Genomic DNA, 23,871 nt, shown 5'->3' with positions numbered 1-23,871 from the left:
CCAGCTGATGCCATCTTGCAAATTACCCACGTTGCTTTGCTTTGCGCAGTCGCAAATACGACACTCAACTACTACATCGCAGCAATGGAGTCGTACCAGCTTCAGTACCAGCAGCAGTACAACTACCAGGTTTGTTCTATTCCTCTAGGGTTTTTGGACGGTTTTTGTTGGATTTCATGATCTAATTGGATTCTTGGTTTCTTTGCAGGAATCTGTTGGGGATCCGATGCAGCGAACGCTGTAAGTAGGCTTTTCTTTCTTCGATCGGTAAAGTTACTGTGAACTACCGAACTCAAACTTTCCTATGCATTTACACGTGTTTAATTTTCAACACATCACAACTTTCCTGTCATCTTTTTGAGTTGCTGTGTTGCTTGGCCACTATTTGTTTTCGGTTTAACCTTATCATATGCATCAATTTATTTTCAGGTATGTGGGGAATCTCAGCAGAAATGTCACAGAAGAACTTGTAACTGCACTTTTCTCGCAGTTTGGTCACTGTACATGTAAAATGATGAATGAAGTGAGTACGAATTTACTCTATCAAATTAGGCCTACAAATTATAATGAGTTGTTAATCATCAAAACAGCCATATTATTTCCTGTCCATGCAGGTTGTCAGTTCTGAGTATTAGTGTTGTTCGCTTTGTTTTTGCTCAATATTGACAATATAATGATTGAGTTTGCCAGGGTCAGGATGGTAAAATGTTGTGCCTCCGGCCATCCAAATTCAAATTGTGTAAACCTTGGAAACTTATTTCCTGCTCGATTTAACATTTTTTTTTTTACTTTCCTTTTTGCTAGGACATTTATATCGTAATTTGAGGCTAATATATTTGCTCAGTCATGTCAGTACACATTGTATTTTGAGAAAGGAAAATTGAAATTAAATCCCATGTAGGCTACCAGTACTTGCACCGAAAAAACCCTGTTTTTCAAATGCATGACAATAGAAAAAAGTCTTGTTGTAGAATTTCCCCCTCGCTTCAGGAGAAATTGTCTCCTCATACATTTTGTGTATGACAGATAAAATGAAGAAATGATGATTCAAATCCAGCAGATTAAATGCCCTAAAATAGTTAATTTTGTTAAGGGGAAATGGAATGCAGATTTGTTCGTGGATGATTGTTGTACATTGTTTTGTTTTCATTTCAGTGTATTTGTGTGTATTTACTTTAGTAAAATATAACAACTAAAATGATTTCCTTCTTTAATTTTTAAATTTTGGCTTAAAGTGTTTTCAGTTTTAAATAGTGGCCATAATAACAATATCAGAATTTTCACATGTTTTTGGTTACATTTTTGTCGTCATTAACCCTAATCCCCATTAGTGATTTACTAGGAACATTCCTCACTCCTGCAAATTCCAACACCATGGTATTAAACTCCACACCCAAACTGTGGGACTCTTAATTATGGTGGTGTGCCATAGTGGAGTACTCACTCCAACAGATTCCAACAAACCCTGGTGTTGGCGTTTGACTGGATGGGGATATTTATGGTGGTATGCCTAACCCCATGTAAAGCATAATCAGTTTACTAGTGCAGTACTCACTCCAACAGATTCCAACATACCCTGATGTTGAAGTTTGACTGGATGAGGATTGCTAGGGTTAAGAGGCCATACACTTTTCAACAGTATCTATAGGTTCATTCATTTTATGTTGGTAGTTCCAATGTGTGTCTGCTGTGTTTTCTAAAAATGTTGTGAAGTGTTTTAAACACAGTGTATCAACTTGACCTTTGACTTACAGCATAGGTTTTAGATGCCCTGTATATTCACTCATTGTTGCCCCGCCCCAACTTCTCACTATAAGGTCCGACATGTCTTATTTTTTCTTTCTCTCACCAGTTGAAGCGCGTCCAAGGGGGAGGGGAGGTAACGATTTTTCTTTTGTTGGTTAAAAGTGAACTATTCACACATTTTGTGTTTGTGATCAGGTTATAATATTGTGACCATGGCCTGCATTGTGGCCTATAATATAGTAGCCTGTTCATAAGGGAACTTCTTAGCAACTTGTTTGGAAACAAAGTTCAAATTTCCCCTGAGAATTCTACAAGGTGGTGCAGAAGCATCTGAGAACTTGTCACTGAAACTGAATGTTGCAGAGCAATTTAAATGTTTCAAAGCCCATTATTCCACAACTGACTGTGTTGGAAAATGTTGTACTTACTCTGAATTCATACTTTCACGCCATTAACTTGACTCTAACCCGCTAGGCCCTTTTGGCTAGGAACCATCTTCAGTCCTGCAAAATCCTCCAGTTGCTACCATGTAAAAAACGGATACAGCCTCAATCCTCCAAAATCCTGTGTTATTTCTTGAATTTGTTCAGTGGAGTGGGGACCACTGCCTCAATCCTTCAGAATCCTCCAGCAATCCTGTTAATGGATTGGGGCAATGCCAATGACATTCAGAAGCAGTGCGGCTGATATCGAGCATACACTGTAATGCAGGACTCAATTATACATGGCTGAACACAAACAATGCAGGATACAAGCTTTCAAACTTGACACAATACATCCTCCAAAATCAACTGACACTTTTTGCCATCCAGCCTCAATCCTCCAAAATTCTCCAAAAACCTCCTGGGGGATTTGTGTTTATTTCATGGGAGGTCATTTATAGACTTCCTGCACTTGCGTGACATATGTGTTTTCTGCCAATTCACTTGTCACAAAACAATAATGCATTTTACAAGAATGAGGAAGTGATGTGACATTGATTTCTAGCATTAGAGTGGAGTAGTTCTATTGTACAGACCTTCATTCAAATGAAGTAGATATTGATATCGCTGATACTACTGCCAAAACCTCTGCCAGTTTCTCCATCTTTCCGCTTAATTGGGTCAATGTTGATTTGATAATTGTTGCATTTAAAAAAAAAATATTCAGTGGGTATATTCTACTTCTTGCAAATTCAAATTTGAAAATGAAAGTAAAATTTCAGTGATCTTGTAGGATTTCTGAATGGGATTTTAATGCTTTATCTCTCATATTTTGTGAAAGAAACCTTCCTAATACCTACAAAATCCATCACTCTGTAGGAACCAAATGGAACATGCACAAAGCCATCAATTTTATGAAAAAAAATGTTGTTTGAGACAAAACGACATCCAGTAGTTATTTGGACACTGTTGTTTTCACCTAGAAACCCATTCAAATTGGCCCCTTGCCCAATAAGGAGACATTCCAAGTATTTGTGTTAGGCCAAAAAAAAAATAGTTCTGCTTCCGATTACATGGCATTCGAAAATAGGGTAGGTAGGTAGGGAAATTTTTTTTGGTTTGCCATTTTTGTGTGTGTATGATCATATGGATGCGTCTGCGTGAATTCAAGGGTAAAAGGTAAAAATTGATGGTTTTGGGTGTTTTTTCCTCATTTTTTCCCATAAAACAATTATGGTACGTACGTGCTGTCAGAATAGGGTAGGTAGGGAAACCGGAAGCAGAACTATTATTTCTTTTGACTTTAGTCACCTGATCAAATTATAGGCCCATTGATTGTTACTTGCTGTAAACATGCATACCTATGCCATGAACTTTCTACCCTAATTGGCAGTTTTACAGGGTGATGTAGATTCATTATGCACACTTTAACAGCAGCCAATTCTCTAGCCATAGCTAGTACCTACATGTACATACACATGAATATTCCCATGTAGCTGTTGGTTACAGAGTCAGAGGTGCTGACCCTGAACCCATAAATTGTACGTACTTAGTCTTCTATACAATGGCTTTTGATTTCATGCTGAAGTTTGTGATTATTGTTATCAAATCATGTATAAATGTCACAAAATTTACATGTAGGCAATGATAATTATTGAAACAAGTTTCTTTTGTAGATGAAGTTATCAATTTTGTTATTAAAAAAAGAAATCTTTGCTTATTTTTTTTGTTTTGTCTTTTCAGCAAAGTGTAAATGACCCGTACTGCTTCGTCGAGTTTGGAGACAATAAACATGCAAACTCTGCGTTAGTATTGAATGGAAGAAAGTTATTTGAAAAGGTAAGTACCAGTTGTTTTATTTACTGATTTATAACTCTGAGAAATAATGATGTCACACTTCGTGACATCGTGATGTGTGCTTTCTTATGGAAGCTTGTAGGGAAGGCTTTCCTTCACACTTACAATGGTGTGAACATGTACATGGGTCAGCAGTAGATTTGACATTTCCTACCTGGGTAGAGCCTCTCGGCCAGGGTTGGATTTTATCCCTGAAGAGCGTCGGACCCGTTGACCATAGTTGACCATTGTTGGACTGTCTATGAACAGAAGATAGCACTTTGTGACCACATATGAGAGCTCCTAGAGTTCTAGTGAAATGATGCATGGCTGCTCTCTACATCTGCCTGCTAAGGGCATCCTTTTTGTTTCTGTGGTTCTTGTTTCCTACTGAACCTGCACATGTATTTTGGGCTCCCGACCTAAGGCAACAAAATCTTTTTTATTACCGCCGACCCTGTCTGGAACCCCATTAACAAAAAACAAACAAACAAAAAACCAAAGAAAACAAATAAAAACACAACATTCAGGCAATCAGGCTCTGTGTTATTTGAAAAGCTGTCAACAATGAATACACAGTTTTATGGGAAGTATGGGCTATAGCAACCAATGGAAAACCAGAAGATTAGAGGATGTTGCCTCTCTACTGGCAATGTAAATCAACTACATCTTGCCAAATAGGGTCATATTATTTTATTCAGTGATATCAACTCGTGATAAACTCATCAAATTAAACAAAACTAGAGACAATACGCACTTAATATCATGTAATTGCCTTCTATATGGGTGCAACTGCAATTTTTTTTCTTCAGATGTTAATTTTTTTGACCAACCAACCGTTCAGATGTAAAAAAAATATGAGAACCATAGAAATAGAAAGGGTTGCCCTAATGGTCTTGCCACTGAGTAAAATGTGACATCATGAAAGGTATAACAAATGCTTTCCAGGGAGTCAATATGGTTCCTTGATGACGGTAAATTATCTGAATTATCAGGAGGATTGACTTGTCTGTAAAATGATCTGATTATCTACGTCAATAGCGGTCGCTTTAAACATTAATGAAGCTATCAATTGAATTATGCATCAAACTAATTCAGGATAAATGTCAGACGGATTTTTATTTCTGTGTGAGTTGACAAAAGTTTTTCATTTGATCTGAGGTGTAATTCCCCATCTTAATTTCAATTTTTTTTTTTTTCTGAGCTTTGCATGGCCGATCATTCTTGAATCTCTCGTGTGATTCTCTGTTAGTTGGGTCATTTTTTTGGGTAGATTTTTTTAATGCCTCTGGGATGGATGGAGGGATAGAGTTCATTGATGGTCAACTTGTTTCATTTGTTAGCCCTTTAGTGACCATAGCGGTCAGAAAGGGCCAGAACTGAGGTACTCTGCAGACAACTGGCATATTCAACCTTAATTGTTTTCTAGTGAGCCCATTTAGTTTTTAGTTTTAATGTCAGGCAATGAGGTTTGGTGTGGACCTTTCAAGAAAGGTACTACCAGTGTATGTATGGTGATATGTACCAAATTTCCAACAAAACTATAAAAATCATCAGAGAATATGCCTCAAAATACACAAGAATACAACATCATAGTCTTGCACATATGTACGTACACTTGACAGTTCTAAAGCTTCTGATTCAACCTAGAAATAGACAACATGTGTACAGGGATTTTTACTGGTCCCATTGACTTACTTAATTTGAATTGTTATTTAAATCGATTCTAGAAAAATCTGTAGTTGTTTAGTTCAAGATGTAAACTGTAAATACATGTATATACAATCCTGAATGTGAAGTATCAATCTGAAATTCCTGTCTCATCAGTCAACAGAGGGCGCTCTTGTTTTTACATCACGGAAGTACTCAAACTTATTCAGGAAAGTAAAGTTTTGCTAACCAAAAAACTGGATAACCAGCGAAAATAATGTCTTATCCTTAACAAATATCTGTATACATGTATATATCTATATGTATTCAATATTTTATGCTTGGCATTGCTATGAAAATGTCCCATCTACCTGTTAATCTTGTCAGCATAGGTTGATAATGACTGCTTTATTTTAGCATTTTCATACATCTCTGAGCTTATACTGTATCAAAGTTTAAAGAAATGGGAATGATTTCTGCCGAGTTCAATGGTAAAGTACACAACCATGTATTTGTTATAGCACCCTCTATTGTCCTGACTAAGCCAGTTGATACTTCTAACACATGTTGCAGGAGTGTGTGTATGTAACAGCTGTGTACACACAATGTACTGGATTGTCTTGGTCTGGCAGTCTGAAGAAAATAAATTGTAAAAACAAATAACGCATTGCAGCTTCAGAGCCCTTGTGTCTATTCAATTATCCTTGAGCTATTTTCTTATTAAAAGTACAATTGTTATTCAATATTCATTTTGTTCAGAGGTAATGACAAAACATAATTAATTTCTTAGAAAAAGTGGTGTCTGTGGAGAGCTAACATCCGGATAGATACCGTATACTGTAGAAAATGTCAGGCATGAATGATGATGAATGCTTTTGCCAGGATAAAATCAGTAAATGCAACATATGCTGCAGTTATATAATCCTTCATTACATTTTAAATTTTAATCTTGCCTGCTGTAACTAAACTATTTTTTAAAGACGGATACTTTTTATAATAATTGTGGTATATTCTTACCACATTGAGTGGCCTGGTGTGTCGTATTTTTAGTCACTACCGGTACATTATTCTTGTCCTATTTATGTGATCTCTCTGACATAATTTCCTTGCACCTTCTTGTTGGAATACTTGCATATATATCTGTTTTTGTTGAACAAGATTACATCGATGAGCCGATGTCTGTTTAGAAAAGGTACAATACCTTTTATAAACATTTCCTCTGTGTTCCATCCTTCCTTTCGGGTAATGGAGCTTTAGTTTCCCCAGGATGGCAGCGTTAAAAGCAAATGGATTTGACAAAATCTCCCCTTTAAGGAGGCAGGCAAGAGAATGCAATAAAGTCTTGGCTCCATGGGTTGCTGGTTGCAGCAGTGGTGTGGATTAAAGCCTGTCGCAGGTCAGGCAAGACTTAATGATGGTTGATGGATAGCCACTCACTGGCTTTATGCAGGATCCAACCTTTTGCTGGACTCACAATTTGGGGCAGCAGTGTCTACATTTATGTAAGGCTTATGCCATTTACCTCGATCCTAGAGCAGGGTAGCCTCAATCTAGGTATTGTACAGCAGGTGGTTACCATTGAGCTGGTAATCTGTATCAAGGGGTTGGGTGTAGGGGCCTAGAATAGGGGATTGGGTTGAAGGGTTGACATGTAATGTGGTTCAGAGTTTGTACATGTACATGCATCGTCCATGTAATGCACATTGCTTCTGAGGGTGGGATGAAGCTGGCTGTGCAGGTTAACCCTCACTTGGCTTGCCATAGCGTTGCAGGCCAGTAAATAGACCCAAAACTGCCTACGCCGGCCAAATCACAATTGCATGCCCTCAAATTGTAAAAAAGAAGGGTGGAAGCCATAAACAGGACTGCGAGCTTGTATTTCTGTGAAATTTTGATGAAGTTTGGCCCTAAAATTGCTCCTATTTGGAATGGAGCGTAGGCATCATTTTCAAAATGGCGATGAGCTTCAGGACTACATGTACTTTTAGAGGTGATCATCTTTGGATGGAAATTTCTCTCAAAAGTCATCGGATTACCCCTCAAAAATTGAACAGATTATGAAAGATGATGAAATACCGGTAAGCTCTTGATGCATGTGTCTCAAACACCTTGCAGAGTTGTGAGTATTTTTTCCTAAATTTTTGGATGTGGGGTTTATTTACTTATCACTGGGGTCTATGGCAGTTTATTTACTGGTCTGCAACCATAGAGCCTTTGCACGGCAGCCATCTTTGAGGTCCGTGCTTTTGTTCCACAGGGCTTTTACTGGCTTTACGCAATTAGATTTCTGAGGTTTAGGATGCTAATACATTGGCAAAAAAGTGGTTGGAATCAAAGATGGGACCAGAATAGACCCTCGTGTATCTGTTAAGCCCCACCCACTAATGCACCAAATCCAGAACGGTTCATTAGTTCAGAGGCTCAACAACTTTTAATTGATCAAAGAGGACAGTGTATTCCATGTGTGTTAATGTACAGATCACTACATCACTGGCTGAAGTATATTTGCAGTGGCCGTCACTAAAGAGAATAAGATAAGGAGAGGTGCTAAGATTTGAAGATGAGGGGTGAGAGTCAACCATCGTATCCTTGTATGTGTTTCTGTAATCCATGCATTTGTGGATGGGTAATGAAGAAGGGGAGGAGCTATTTATGTTAACGTAGGGGTGGCGCTGTAAACCCTTGCCTTGTAATGTCGGTCACAGATCTTGGCATTTCAGGGCTGATTAACTGCAGGTGGTTGGGATTTAAACAAGTCGTCTGTTAAAGTGTTAGGGCAGTGGACGTTTATCACAATAAAAAAAATAAAAATAAATACTGATTGGATTTTAAAGTCATGCCCTCTTAAGTTTTGGAATTTCAAAAAGAATTTGCAAATTAAACATGGTTGATGGGAGGAAATTCTTCTTTTTGTTGTCGTAATGTACGTTTTTGTTTTTATTGAAACAAAACCTGACAGTTTTCAATGGAAAGGAGGATAGGGACAAGGTTTAGGGTCTTATTTCTAGTTTCCTCTCGTTTACTTATAACACCAGATTATCTTAAAATCACGTGGCCAGTACACTTTACTTGATAGTCGTGACTAAAATGACCCTACAATGCTTTAAGAACAAGTGAGAGGACATTGCTCATATTCCTGGAGTCAGTTCCAATTAACAGAAAAGAACTGACTGGTACGCACATAGAGTGACGGCATAAATATTTCAACCATGTAATGCTAATAAATTGCACAGATGGTGACTCCCGCGCACGCCCCTGAGCTTGTTTCCAGGAATCTATATTTAGCTTTTTGACTATTAGCAAACACCGACGTTCAAATGAAATTTCAAGCCTGCAAATTTCTGCTGCCCCGAAAAATGATTTTCAGGTCCACCCTTTTCTGAGATTAGTTCAGGTGTTGTGACAGACAGCCACTTGTTTTCAAACCAGCCTCAGGGCCTGTACTGTCTAACTTAGTTGTAACATCAACCAATGATTTTGTGGATTCCTTCTAAAAGAGAAATTCCTCTCCTTACATTGAAGCCGGTGGGTGACTCGCATACTTGTACCTTGATCACATTGACCCAATCACATCTGTAAAGATTGTCACTAGGTTGGAAGGCCACTCATCCAGCCTCTCAGCCAATTAACGGTGACTGATTTCATTTTGTCCGTTCTCTCAAGACCGAGACGGTCAGCTGAATCAAAACGTCACCTTTGGTTTCAGATATTTCCTGGCTTGTTAAGTGTGCAAAGCAGTGCGCTTATTAAGACCTCTAAGCTGAACGTGTATTTCATGAAGAAAGCGGTGCTTTGCATTACAGACACCGATATTGACAAGTTGTAAAGGAATTGACCACATGAAAAATCTGAATAATTGGAATAAAATTGGTTTCATCATTCTTTTGACAAAGGTGCCAGAGATATGTCAAGACATTATTTTTGTCTTGTAATGTTCATTTATTGTTTGATTTTCAAAACTTTCTGTAATTAAACTCCAAAAATCTCTTTCGATTTTCTGTGATTGCTTTTGTTAACATTTGTTTTCAACATGTATAAAATCAAGTACATGGACATGTAGGTTGAGAACTACTTACAACTTAAAATGTGTTCATGAAGACTCAAAGTTGAAATAAGTGAGACATCTTTAAAGGGAACATTTGCAAACATCAAAAAACAAAACTACCAAATTATCACAAATACCGTTCTGGAATGTTAGTGAATGACATTCTAAAGCGTCCTGTAAAATCATGGCACCTGGTGTGCTGATATTTTCAAGAAAAGTGGTATTTTTGTATCAATATCCAATGCTGGTCGGCTGACCAGCGTTGGAAGAAAAAAAAGTTTTTTCCCCCAAATACTGCTCCCAATTGATCGTAATTTAGTTAGTTTGCATTTTTTTTGCAATCGATTACACACCTGTGAATGGGCACAAGCCAGCTAGACTGATTCCCTGACCTTACAATTCCTGGACGTCTATAAATTGCTCCATTTCATCTTAGGTGGGATCAGGGAACCAGGCGACAAGAACATGATTGTTTTTCTTGGTTTTTCCAGCATGTACGAACCTAAAAGGTCAAACAAGTCCTGACTAACCCCCACAATCTGTCCATTTCTGAAAATTACAGCAAAAGCAAATGTTGTATATCCCTTTAATATCAAAATTACTTGAGATATTCCAGAAATTAAAGCAAAAAAGAAGAGGAAATCTTCCACTCAGAATGAGTGAATATTAAAAAAAAAAAAAATGGGTTAAGAAAACCTTAAAACCTGAGTTTTTAAATACCTTCAAATCATACTGGGTTAAGAAATCCTTAAAATTTTATGTTTACTTTCCCCAGGAGTTCACCCTTTAGATGCATTATGGCCAAGTTGGCAAACTGCCAATCCCAGCCATGTTGAAACATGCATGCATTTGATCCAATTTAATGAAGACTAGCATACATGTAGTCATCATACAATGTACATAAATGTGTACCTAATGGCACACGCCCTGGTCTCTGCAGTACCGGTATCTAATGCATTTCACAATTTAACTAATTCTATTCCTTGCTTTAATGATAACAATGTTTCTTGCATTTTGTCATTAAGAAGTCAAGGTTAAGTGGATGGATGGGACGTGTAGAGGATTTATAATCAGTCTTTGATTAGACCTGCGAGCAGACACGGACAGTGCAGTCTACTTAATGACTGGGATTAGTAACCTCAGCATGTAGCCAATGACTGCACTCTTCAGTTGATGGACATTGCTATATATGCATTATATTTCTATCAGTGCCATAAATGAATTCCTTTTGGATCCAAGAGACACCTACATAGATTCTTAATAATATTTTAGAATATTGTATTATAAACATCAGCCAAATTCTTGTCAGTAAACTTTGGAAATGTTGCTTACAATTCACATAAAACAAAAATCACCTGGGGAAGAAATAATGCACTGCAGCGCACGTTGCCTGGGATATATGTAGTATACCGTCATTTCAAATCTCTCACCCTTGCAGGAAAAGTCCTCAATGCTTTGTTTGAATTCCTCCCTCCCAATCTTTGATGAAAATTTTTGTGAAACTAATGTTTATTTTTATTTCAAAAAAGGTGCTACAGTACTTGTTATCAGTTTGAACCTCCACCTAATCATTATAATAAGAATTATTTGTTAATTAGTCTACGTTCACAGAATGTCGTTTCTACTATCTGAGCAAGTGCTGAGAGGTGTAAGCATAAATTCCCATAAGACACCATAAGTCACTGAACCTTCACCCTGCTCACTCCCCATCAGTTCTTGCCAATAATCCTAGATCGTAAGTAATTTGCCCCTCAAATTAATATCCCGTTTTGGTCACCCTTTGATGCTTGGGGGTCTGGCAAGAACTCCCATGAATGTCCTGAGGGAGGGAAAGCTACTGGATTTCCCCGACTTGGATTGATCCGAAGTGACACTACATTCATTTCACTTTGTTGAGACTGTAGTGGGGAGTCGTTTCAGGGCTTGTACTGTGCCAGGTTTGATACCAGGCTCCTCTGAGAATAGTAGGTGTTGATATCAGGTGGTTGGGATGGACCAATCAAATTTTAGCACTGATTAATTTACATCTTTTTGGTTTGAAATGTATTGGCGTTTGTAAATCTTGTATAAGAAAAGAATACCAGTATTTGAAATATTGTGGACGTATCCCAAAAAAATCCAGCAAGTACACATAAAAGTACTAATTCATCTTGAATAGTGAATCGTGAATTTTACTCACAACACCATTCTATATTCCATATTGCATTTTTGCTGTACAGGTACGCTCTGTAACTTCATTTTCCATTTCTAATACAGTATGTTTTTGTGTGAATAAGCCATGCGCTCATGTGGAATGACGCACACTGTACATGACCGTACATTCATTGCATTTACAATAGTCTGTCATTTTCTCTTTCTTTGTCTGTTTTCAACCCACCCATAAAAAACTAAGACCTTGGAAGGTGGTAGGGCACACCACTGAAAATAATAAACAGTTGTGAAGCGCATAATCCAATTTTCCTTGGATATTTCCGCACCTCCATGCAAACACTTAGATGAGGAAACGAAGGCGTTTGAATGATGAATAATTGAATGTGTAAGGTAGGCAGGACGGTGAGGGCTGCGAGACAGATAAGGCTTTGAAATATTGATCACAATGACAACTTGGCACAGTTATGTGGAGATGTGGTGAAGTTGTAAGCTTTCATCCCGTTTATCTAGGTTTGGCTTCGGCTCAATAGACCCTAAACTTGTGAGCTGAAAAATGTAAAGAGTTTGAGCCAAGAAAGTAACACAGAACCCTGGATTTGTATGCCTTGGAGACATGCATGTAAGCAGAAGGATATTACTGAGGGCTAGGATTTGGTATAAGGAGTTGTTGGATTCATATTGCTCAAGTAAATGTTTTGGGTTTCTATTTTCATTTTGTTTCTTGGAGATTCCTTTAATCTTAATATCATTTGTTTGAGAATTAGAGACTAATTACTTTGTTAGGATCAAAGTGGTAGGCTTTCCTAAATCGTGGCTTACGTTATCCCAGTTGATGCATATGCAGGAATCATGTAGGAGTCATATTATTGTATGATAGTTGATAGCGATTGATGTCAAGGTTTGTAATTTTATTTCAAAATAAACTTTGTTTCTTTATTTGAAAATCCACCTGTCCCGTGCTTCAACCCTGAGAATTCTCTCCCTCAGTAAGCATATCTACAGGTTGCCCAGCTTTCTGTCTCCCTGTGAACCGTCACACATGCTGCCAGCCCACACAGTCAAAATTCCACTCCAGCTGTTGCCAGAATCATCTTTGCTGCCTCCAGAACAAAATAAAATAACCAATTAAACGTACCCTGGGCAAATTTATTTAAATACGTTGGCATTGGCTGGGTGCACATGTGGTCCTGATGGGACTATTACATATGGGCATTCTTCTGTTTGTTTCACTGACAACAAGATAAGTCATTGTGATAAATTATTTGATAAAAATAAGCGTTGATATGCTGCCTGAGGATTGGGTTTCTGAGGCAAATTTATGTTATTAAATTGTTTGAGAGAATCAGCTGTTAATTTTGAGAGTATTTCAATAGCAGTTGAAGCCTGTCCAACACGATTAAAAACGGACTTTTACCTTTAGGCTGTAATTTACGGTAATTTGTTTTTGGTGGTTTGGTGGAAAATTAACGAACAAGTGGCAGTGTTATTACCAATTTAAAGTAGATGTGTTGTGCATTTAGGTGAACTTACGCAAGCAAAATGTCCTTATGCTATATTGCACTTTTTCTGAGTAAATCTTACACGATGGGTAAAATATTTGCCATTTGCAATTTTCCCTCACAGTTTGTCTTATTTTGTACACTTCATCTTGACTCAAATATCTGCATGTACAGTGTTTCATTGTAAATTTTTTGTTTTGTGTTGGGCAGTATAAAAAAATTATGCTGTGAATTTCTATTCCATTTTAATATTCAGGAATTAAAATGAAACCACTGAATGAATTTATGCATGGAAGTCTAAAGCTCAAGAGAACATGCACCTCACCAAAACCTCAATACACAATTTCCTTTGAAAACAGTAATTAGTACATTTAGTTAGCGGTAGGATGAGAAACAAAAGAAAGCGGGTCACACCCATGTGATGGTACATTTTGAATTGAAATTTATTTTATTAAATTTACCTCATGGCAAAAAGGCCAAAGTTATACTGTGCATGAATGTTATTATTAAAAGAACTTCAAAAATATTCCTAAATAAAGGCTATAAAACTTACCTATAACATTGTGTCTCTAGAACTTATATATAATGGCCTACAAATTAACATATATAAAGTAAACAAAAACCAGACTTAAATTGGATTGAAATTTTTATCATGCTATTTGGGATAAAAAAATGTTGTTCTTGTAAAAAGTAGACCTTTAAACAAACAAAAATTCCTTCTTATATTAGGTCACTGAATTTTGATACTTAAAATTTATATTATTACCATGTCAATTTTGTAGTTCTAGTCTTGGCTATACATGTATATTAATGAGAAAATAACATAAATCATGTTAATTTTATAATCATATAATATATGAATGTGATACAACATTGTACTCATATTCTGTGCATTATGTATGCAGTAAGCAACAGGTTGTTGGTTACATTATGTGGATAACATTACACAGTACAGAAATGACTGTCTAAGGCTCAGACCACATGACTGCACATAAATATTCCTATAAATTGTCAAACCAATCAAAATGAGCAAGCCATACTGCAGTTTCCATTCCCACTTTGTCTATAACCAGTCATCCGTGCAGTGCCTATCCATATGCAAATGTGCTATGGGCGGTCGCACAGGGTACCCCGACCAGCCAATCAGTGGACAGGAGCCCATCAAAAGATTGCTGTATTGTGCTTGTAAGTCCAACCATGTGGGCTGCATGGACTGAAGTGGCAGTAGTGTGTGTGTGTGCGTGTAGCCAGCAAGTGTAGTCGTGTGTACACTGTGCCTAGAGTACACCCATACATACAGGCACATGGTTAGCGGGGGACTGCATAAACTCCAGTCATCTGCGGTGTTTAATCCTACCACTGTGTTCGCCCAGTGATGCTCACACACTCATACGTACAGCACATCCCTATGCTTGGACCCCCAATTCTGAATACCCAACGTGTACCCATGGAGCCTACCGGTGTGGTGATGATCCCCTACCCTTGCCCGCAAGCTGTACCCGTTATCATGCAACCCCCGTTACAACCGGTAAGATTGTTAGAGTTTACAAAAATTAAATTATATTGTAAATGTCAATTTTTGTTTGTTTTTAATTTGCCAGATTAAAGTTGATGGGTCTTGTGCATGCGCTGTCTTGTTTATATTAGTTTGAAGTGCTTTTTAGTGTCCTGATCAAGATTATTTTGATATTTTCTTATAAATAGTTACTTCTTGATGTGTTTTGTTTTAACTTGGAGACATACCGGTAGTTCTTGCTATCATAGTGTTCATGCACATACCAGCATTTTGACATTTTTTAAACAAATATTTCTTCTGTTGAAATGTATTCAAACATTTTTGTGACAATTCTGCTATGTGTATGTTATTTTTAGTTCAGTAATATCAGAAAGTCGTACTTCATATGGTGTTTAGTATGTTGTGATATTTTTCTTAATGGTCACATGTGAAATTTAAAGTTTAAACTTTTGAAAACTGTGAAATTGATTTGTCCTGTGTGCATACATATGTCCTCAGTACAAGTCCAGACTTGAAAATGCACACTCTAGACATGGTCAAATGTTGAAACACACATTTTACGCAGGAAGATTGTCTGAGTGTGCTTGCAGCTGTACTTGTGCAGTTGAACTTCGTCTAGTTACAAAGTCAAATTCTGGTCAAAGTGCTACAATGGCCTAGTTTAAAGAGTGTGGATGTTCATTTTGTTTTTTGGAAGGGAAATCTAAGATTGAATATGAATGAGGTCACCAGGTAAAGTAAGTATAAACCTGTAATGGCGTGAAATTATTTCCCTTTTGTTTACATTTCATCATTACCACACACAGTATTTAAAGGTGAAACTGATATTTCAACATTTCTAATGCTTGAAACAGAAATTTTAAACTATCATCAGTGAACCATTATTGCAGTTCTGAATGAGATGTACTGATATTGACAGTGTCAGTTGTCTATCATTGCCTGGGTTTAGGTTTTCGAATCAGACTAAACCCTCTAAGCTGCCTCCGTCTCTGTATGAAACATTAGAGACTGTCTTCTGCTGATCCGAGGCAGTTGATTCAATTTGTTCCTGTAATGGCAAGATCACCTGTTCGCAAGGTCAAGATTCCATTGTGTCATCCTCCGACAAATTGTCAATTGCAAGATAAAATAGGTAAAATGTACATAACAATGTGAGCATTAAACCGTACATGATTACACAAGTTTGCTAATGAAGTAGTTAATTATTAAATGATATAAATAATTCAGCTTAATCATTTAATGAGGATTTGGAATTGATGCATGTAAGTCTATATAGCCATTTATTAGGTCACGCAGGTTTAGAGGCAGGTGGATTTTCTAGCAGGTGGATATGTATGGTAGAACACGTTACTACTCTCAATTTTCAAAGACTGAAATTTCACTCCATCACCCTCTGATGATAAGGACTAGAACATTTTGAGTAAAAAATAACTGTTCGATTGAAAGAGTTTGGAAAAAATAAACAGTACTGGAATGGAAACTCGTTCTATTTGATTGACTTAATTTCACTCTAGTCTTTAAAAGTCTTGTCCCTGGTTTCTGTCGGATACTTTGAATTTTGAATTTTATCCTTCAGATATTAGAGAGTGCTTCTATGCAGTTTGAATCATAAGACTTCAAGAAATCACTAGTCAGAAGAAATTTGAAAAAGAAGAAGCAGTGACTTGGTCCTTTTGAAGGATGAACTATATGCAGAAAAAAAATGATTCCCATGCTGGCCAGAACAGGATTGGAATCCTAGTCATAGCAATATAAAGGCAAGGGAAGTGCGTGTACCACAGTGCCAATGAACTAGTTTGTCTTGACCTTTCATTAGAATATATCGTCTTTTTTTATTCAATTTTATTTAACCACTTTGCAAAACAAAAAGAAAGAAAAGGTCTTTGAACTTTGATCTTGCTCATTTCAGTGTTGACCTCATCAAGGTGCAAAAAAAAGATGTTAAATTATCTAGTGTGACTGTTGAGAGAGGGTGCGTTGGGAGGGAGCCCTAGTCATGTTAGCGTATGCGTAATGATAGATGCGCGGCACCTGCCCCCATCAATAAAACAAGATGAGCATGCTGATCACTCTGCGTAATGCCACCGCTACTCAGTCTGTCTTACCGCTCCTGATCCCAACTAGCTCGTAATTATCCTTGAGGTAAAGTGTAATGAAACCGTTGATGCAGGGCACCAATATTAAAATTTAATGATATTGAATCTCCCCTCCATATGGCCATATAGAAACGTTGTATCTATGGCCACACACACTAAATGCCCATTACAAGAAGGCCATTTGGCCTCAAAGATTATTCCCCACCATTTAGCTTTTATGCAGAGGACAAAAGTGCACTGCAATTTTCTGGCATGAATATGCCTGGAAATGTTTTGTCTGGTCCATAATTTCTTCTGTATATTCGATCTTTATTCAATTTATTAGAATGGTACTTTGATGAAAAGTTAATTTCTTTGGAATAAAACAATTTGAAATAACTCGTTTGAATGAACAAAACATTCTGTCTTGTTTTGAATTAACTATTTGCCTTTTTTTCCAAAAAGGTATTCATTTTATTTTGTACTCTGAATGTTCATTTGATAAGTGCTTTCTCAGTTTTGAGACGGTAAAGGGTTCATAATGTTCTGTCACAGATGTATTATGAGTTGTTCCCATTGATTTTCTTCTCTTTTTTTTTGGTGGCAGAGAAAAAGAAAAGTAATTGATCGGACAACTACAGAGTAAGGAAGCAAAAGTGGTGAAGATCTATCGGTACACAGTGTAAATGAAGAAATTATTGATTTCTTTTGTGTAGTGATACTTAGTGAGTGATAAATTGTTGGTTGATTGTACTTCCAATACCAAAAAGGCATTTTTCATCAAGTAAGAAATAAGTCGTGCAAGGCCCGAGAAGAAAAAAACCCACAAAGCAAATATAAACAGCGTTAATAGCTTGCCATGGTGAAATTGAAAGCAAACAAATGCTCTAGCATTTGCTGCTTTTTATCCCTTGTCATTATCAAACACATCAATTAAGGGTTTATGCCGGCTTCTAGCTTGGACCTGTTGCTGAAGGTTGGGTTAATGGATAATTGTATTATCTTGGCCTGAAGTTGGTCCACGTGGCACTCTACATATTAAGGTTGTTATCTCTTTGTAGTTCGTGGGGAATATGTGGAGGTGACTTTCAGTTTAAATAATGAGATGGAATTTAGGGCAAATGATGATGATGGAGCTGAACAGATGGATTGGAATAGAAAGAATTGTCACAAAAAAATTCAGGTTTTTTTTCAAATGGAGGACCTCTTTTGCTGTTTTTTTTTTTCATGCACAATTTTCAGTTGTGATGATAGTTTCTTAATTTCAGTCAAAAAAAGCAAACATATATATACATTACAGTGTTAGTGAAAGTTGCACTCAGACTTGTCATTTTTTAAATAATTTATATAATTTTCCAACTTTATATAAAATAATTTGCATAATTTGATAATTTCTGGTGCACCGGAAGATCAATTATTTTCATTAGACAAAGTAGTGGTCATTTACTTCACATCAAAGTGCCACCCACTTTGCCTAATGAATTTGATCAGTTTTTCTCATCAAGTTCAACCTTCTAACGCCAACACAATTTTTTTTTAGATGAAAGCTTTCTTGGCTCTGTCAGACCACTGGCGGAAATTGATATTTGTTACTAGAAGTTACTAGAAGTTGCAGTATGGGTTGCAAATTCTTGGAAATGAAAACATATAGTACGCCTACCAGCTACCCATTTAAAACCTTGTCCTTTTGCTGTAAGATAATTGTTTTGATTAGAAATGTTGTGTTCATAGTTAAGGTGCATGTTATACAATGTAATACAAATGTATAACATAAATGTATGTACATTGTATTACAATGTACAACAATGTAATACAAATGTATAACATACATGTATAATACAATGTTCAACATTGTAATACAAATGTTTTGAGTTGCTTTAGAAGGGACATTATACAGCCACAGACATGCATGTATCCTGAATGCTATAGTTGTAGAGACACTTGATATTTGGACACCAGGGCTTGGTACATATTACTGCATGTTTACTGTAAGATGACCTATGTTATGGCTGTGTTCTTGTTGACTTTTTTCCTGTTGTAGGGTAAAGATTAGACTTCTGTCAATGGTAAACCAGTCAGTTAGGGTCATACCCTTCGTTCCTTGGTTACCCAATTTTGGTTCAGCAAGCTTGAGCTGTATTCTGCTCTCTGCAGTGGTTTTTCAGTTGTTGAAAATTAGGGTCTTTTTTTGTTGGGGTATTATGTGGGGTAGAGCACATGCCGATTTACTTCTAATAGTTCCTGTAATGGCAACTGAACAATTTATAGTTTATAGGAAACTTTCACAATAAACATTTCAACTGTCTGCTAGCTACATGTATTTCTACTGCATCTTCTTAATCTTGTTGTGAGGCGTTTTCAAATAACTTTCAGATTCTGGATCACTGCAAGTTTTTAGATTGAAGGAATAGTGTGTTGGAGTTAAGGTACACATTGCTGAAGAACCAATTTTCTGTTTATTTTGGGAAAAACATGCTGCTTTGAACTTTGAGACGTACCCATTGATTATGCATGGTGTTGGACTGATGTTTGTTTGTAAATGCAAACTGTTGATTGTTCAATTTTTGCTGCATGTGTAATTGTACGTATGTGGCCAATCGGTGACTATGGTGTACATGTACGTGTACATTCAAGCATTGTGGAATGTCTTGGATGCTTTCCAGTGCTCATTTCATTGTCTTCCATTCCTGATATACAAATTTGTGAATAGCTAAGAATTGAGAATTGAAATAGGACAGACATACAGTGGACTCATGAATGGGTAGCATTCTCCTTGGGATCACGTCTAAGGAGTGGACTGGTTACACACAATCACAAATGGGATTGAACCCAAGATTGAATAGGATCTCCCAAGGCATATCGTCTGATAATTTCATTCACTTGCTACCAAGAAGCTCTCCAAATAATGACTCCCCAAAGCATCTTGCCCTTTTCCCAGACATTCATGGTTTTTTTTAAGATGGAGGTGATATGGTACCTTTTCCAAAGGGTTGCTGGAATACATTGGCCCTGTAATGTAATAAGTCTGATGGTTTGTATTGGAAACTGGTGGGCTTTTTGTGAATAGGTACATGTATCAGTTGGCTTGGACAAATTGACTTCCAGATTAACTACATGTATACAATTTTTTTTCTTATCTATTGAATTGGCTACGGAGTGATGCCACTCAGATACAATTGATTTGCAAATTGAGCTAATGTGATTCAGTACAAGTCTGATTAGCATAATGTGAAGTCACCAGCTGTAGAGAAGGGCTCTACATGTACTATGCAGGTCACTTGTAAATTTGGGGTAAATATGCCAAAATATTGTGATCAAATACAGAAAAATATTCTAGAAATGAAAGAATAGATATAACTGGCACAAACAATAATGTTTTATTCTTAGTATTGATACTGTTATTACAATTGTTGTAATGTACCGGTACCAGTAATCCTACCCTTACACATACATGTACATGTATGTATGATGTACGTAAATGATATTCGTTCAACCTTGTATACAGGAGGTATTTGTTCCCCCCCCCTTTATTTAATTCTCGTTAATTGTCATTTCTGATGCAAATTGAAACACTTCTACATGACCAGCCAGCTTGTGGATTTGTTCTGTGAGTAAGGGTAACACAGTGGAGCCTTCCGGCCTATCAATCCACAGCACCTATTGACCAATTAAATCATGACTTTTGGTCAGGTGACCACGTTAGCTTGGTCAAATTTGGTCGCAAACACTGTGAGAAATGTACACCAACTAAAGGGTGGGTGGAGCTTGTTGCAAAATTGAAACAATTTATTGAGTGTTCAGACCAGATGGTTAGAGGAAGGGGAGGGCAGTTCCCTTCCCCCTCCCCCTCCCCTCCCCCACCCTGTATGACCAACATTCACCTCCATGTTTAAACATTTCCACCTCACCCTGTGTGTATACCACCGTTGATGCATTCCCATCCAAGTGAAGATGGCATTGAATTATCCAAATCCATCCGGTGGATGTAACCTAAGCTAGGGTCGTCGTTTGAGTGGTGTTTTTGTCTTGTACTTCACTCATAGTGCTAGGTGTTTGCAACCCTTGACCCTGCATGCTCACCAGGCCCTTCAATCCCTTGCATTTGTTTGCTTTCAAGAGGTTACTGTCTTTACCATTTTTTCCCCTGCAAACCACTCCTTATTATATTTCATAAATGGAGTGTCTTCAGTGAAAAAAAGGACTGTTGTTTAAAAATTAATTTTCAGAAGAAAAAAAATTGGAAGCTGTCTACAATGTACCGGTACATGGTACAAAATATACATTGTACATATATTGCTGAAATTTGTGATTGAAAATTTGAAGAATTTGTTAAACAGAAACTTCTTGCGTTTTCCCCACAGGATTGGAGAAGGGTTGAAGCACTATCTGCATGGTGTAAGATGTGCATTTTTTTAAAGGGTTTTTGGTTATCATTATTCAGTCCAATTACCATATGGTTGTCATTGTAAATATATGGGTATAGAATATAGTTATATGCAATAAGCTACCAGCATACTGCACACAGGTGCTTCACCACTTCACTCGTTAATTGAAACCTGAGAATATTCCTAGTTGACCTCCCTAAAGTAATTTCCAATTTGCAGTAAGTTAGTGGCAGTAACTGTAAAAACTTGTCGCTGGCACATGTACCGGTACCGGTACACATGTACTGTATACATGCATGTAAGCCAAATGGTTTTTCCCTGATCCATAAGGTACCGCTACAGGAAAAGCTACAGGATATTCTTCTAATTTTTTTGTTTTAAATTTCCTGAAAATGAATTTGTAAATTTTGACAGATAACTCCTTGCTCTATATCTTCAGTGAAATGCGGCGGATGTTTTATCTGAAGGAGCACCATGTTATTAAAAAAATATCAGAGGAAATGATCCGTAGCTCTGTCAATAATGTAATCCAAGTGGATCTAAATCTCCTTAGCATACTTACCTATATCGCTGCTAAATCCATCAGAGCGAGATTTACATGTTTTTACTATGAATGTGTTTTGACTGTGACTGACGTCATGATACGTTCAGGTGCACTCTTACATGTCTTATGTTGGGTGCTCATCTCGGCTCGATAGGATCAGAATCTATGGGGGATGGCATGTTCTGAAAACAAGGTTTTACATAATTATGTTTTGTGGGTCTTGTTGAAATTTGCTTTTAAGTATGTGTTGACATTGCATTTCTGTGGCGGGCAAAGGGCTGTATCATTTTGCATCTTTTTTGTGTGTGTGTTAACTTCAAAACCTTAACATTAGTACTCTAACCATTCAAACTTTCTGATTTTATTCTGAGGCATTTCATTTTTGTAAAGGAAACTGTGTTTTACAGTCTTGATTTTGTATATAGATGTACATGGTCTCGGGGCTGCAAGGAGACCATTTTCTACTAGTATGCAATTTTAATGACTTGGTAGGCCCCAGGTCCGTGTACGTGTAACTCACAGGATTAAGAGATCAGAGTTAAAGTCATACAATGTGCCGTTTTCTTAACGTGAATTTTGCGTCATTGTTGGTTTTAACAGACCTTCACACATATCAGGATGGGATGGGAATGCTCCAATGTGGAAAACAGAGAAAACATTCATTATCTATAGGGATCGAAGAATTTATAATGTAATTCTTACCATGTACAAATGTAATAAAGATTGGCATTTAGGAAGTTTCTAGCTTTTTAAAGGGCAACACCTATTAGGCAGACATCCAGACACTAAATTTGACAATCACTTTGTGTCAGTTGGTTCATTTTATGAGCATTTGTTTCAGGAGGCAGCTCCATGATTCCAGAGTGGTGAATTCATGTGCAAGAATGTTTAGCTTTTTAGTTCTATAATTTGCATATATACATGTAAGATATGCAAATAATTACTACAACAAGTCAAAATAAAGACAAGTATCCTTGGTTTTGCATTAAATTATACAGACCTACTAAAGAAGACAATTAAGTTGTAAATGCTTCTGAATCTTCACACTGTTGCACCAAGAACATTGACTTACAACCTCCATTAATCCTTAGAGCTTCCTGATTGCCTCGTTAATATCACAGCTTCACACCTTTCTCAGCAACCCAATTTGCCAAGAAACAAGCACAAATCATCCCCTTTTCCACACCGTCAAATTTAGAATAAATCAAAAATGTTTTCTTCTGGTCTGCTTGATAGATGAAACACATCACGATGGATTATTCATCTTAAGAATGTCTTTAATCACTGGGATAATTTCTGAAAACTGATGCCCATTTTCATGGAGTGACCTACGAGCGGATGGGGGTGGAATACAATACGACCCATGATGCATTTCACCTGATCCTGCACTTCTGTGCGTCAGGCCAGTTTGTAATTATCTTTTGCAGTCAAGCATGAATTTTTATCGCTATTTCTAATGCAGTACCATCATCATTTGGTTGCATGGACCTGGGTGCATGAGATACATGCAGTGTCTGTGGACGTACCAAATTTTTGTAATTTTAATTTATAAAAAAAGAGGAGATAAATTTGCTGGTCTTGATGGCACCATGCCTTGAGCACAGTGATGATTGCTTGCTTGAAATACAGCATCAGAGACCAGGGAAGCAGGCTCAATTTGTGACGTCGTAAATTTTCTCAAATTGTAGCTCCCCGTTGCATGTCCATACATAATTCAAATCAAATTTTCTCTGCCTCTGAATTTACTCTCGCTTGTGGTCAACCACTCCCTCACGAACCCCAAGAAAATCAAATTACTGAATTTGGACTGCATTGCTACTGACATGACAGTTGGTTTTATCACAAGACTTCCTGAAATGTCTTTGTTCATTGAAAGTTTTAAACCTAAAAGTTTACATTTTAGTTTTAATTTAATAGAATATTTGAAGCTGAAAAAAATTCCCATTTACTTAAGTTAATTCCAAGTGCAGGGAGAACAACAAAATTTTGTAAAGATATAATT

At 37.0% G+C, this 23,871-nt stretch overlaps 1 protein-coding gene across 5 annotated transcripts in view; it reads left to right on the top strand.

Moving 5' to 3' along the window:
* LOC119719926 (nucleolysin TIA-1-like) overlaps positions 1-23,871 on the top strand; it is a 72,727-nt gene continuing 48,856 nt past the window's right edge. For 2 of the 5 annotated variants that reach the window (XM_038189407.1, XM_038189405.1), the window contains exons 1-5: positions 2-129; positions 209-240; positions 430-523; positions 1,853-1,879; positions 3,912-4,007. In XM_038189407.1, coding sequence (XP_038045335.1) covers positions 85-129; positions 209-240; positions 430-523; positions 1,853-1,879; positions 3,912-4,007 — 294 coding nt within the window. In that variant the 5' untranslated portion in view covers positions 2-84. Of the gene's footprint in view, positions 130-208; positions 241-429; positions 524-1,852; positions 1,880-3,911; positions 4,008-14,558; positions 14,878-23,871 lie in introns of those variants that run through there. The other 3 variants (XM_038189406.1, XM_038189408.1, XM_038189409.1) reach the window with 3 other exon arrangements.

This window comes from Patiria miniata, unplaced genomic scaffold (genome assembly GCF_015706575.1).
Source record: "Patiria miniata isolate m_02_andy unplaced genomic scaffold, ASM1570657v1 HiC_scaffold_9, whole genome shotgun sequence".
In the NCBI taxonomy this organism is placed as follows: Eukaryota; Metazoa; Echinodermata; class Asteroidea; order Valvatida; family Asterinidae; genus Patiria; species Patiria miniata.
This window is presented reverse-complemented; position numbering and strand designations above follow the sequence as displayed.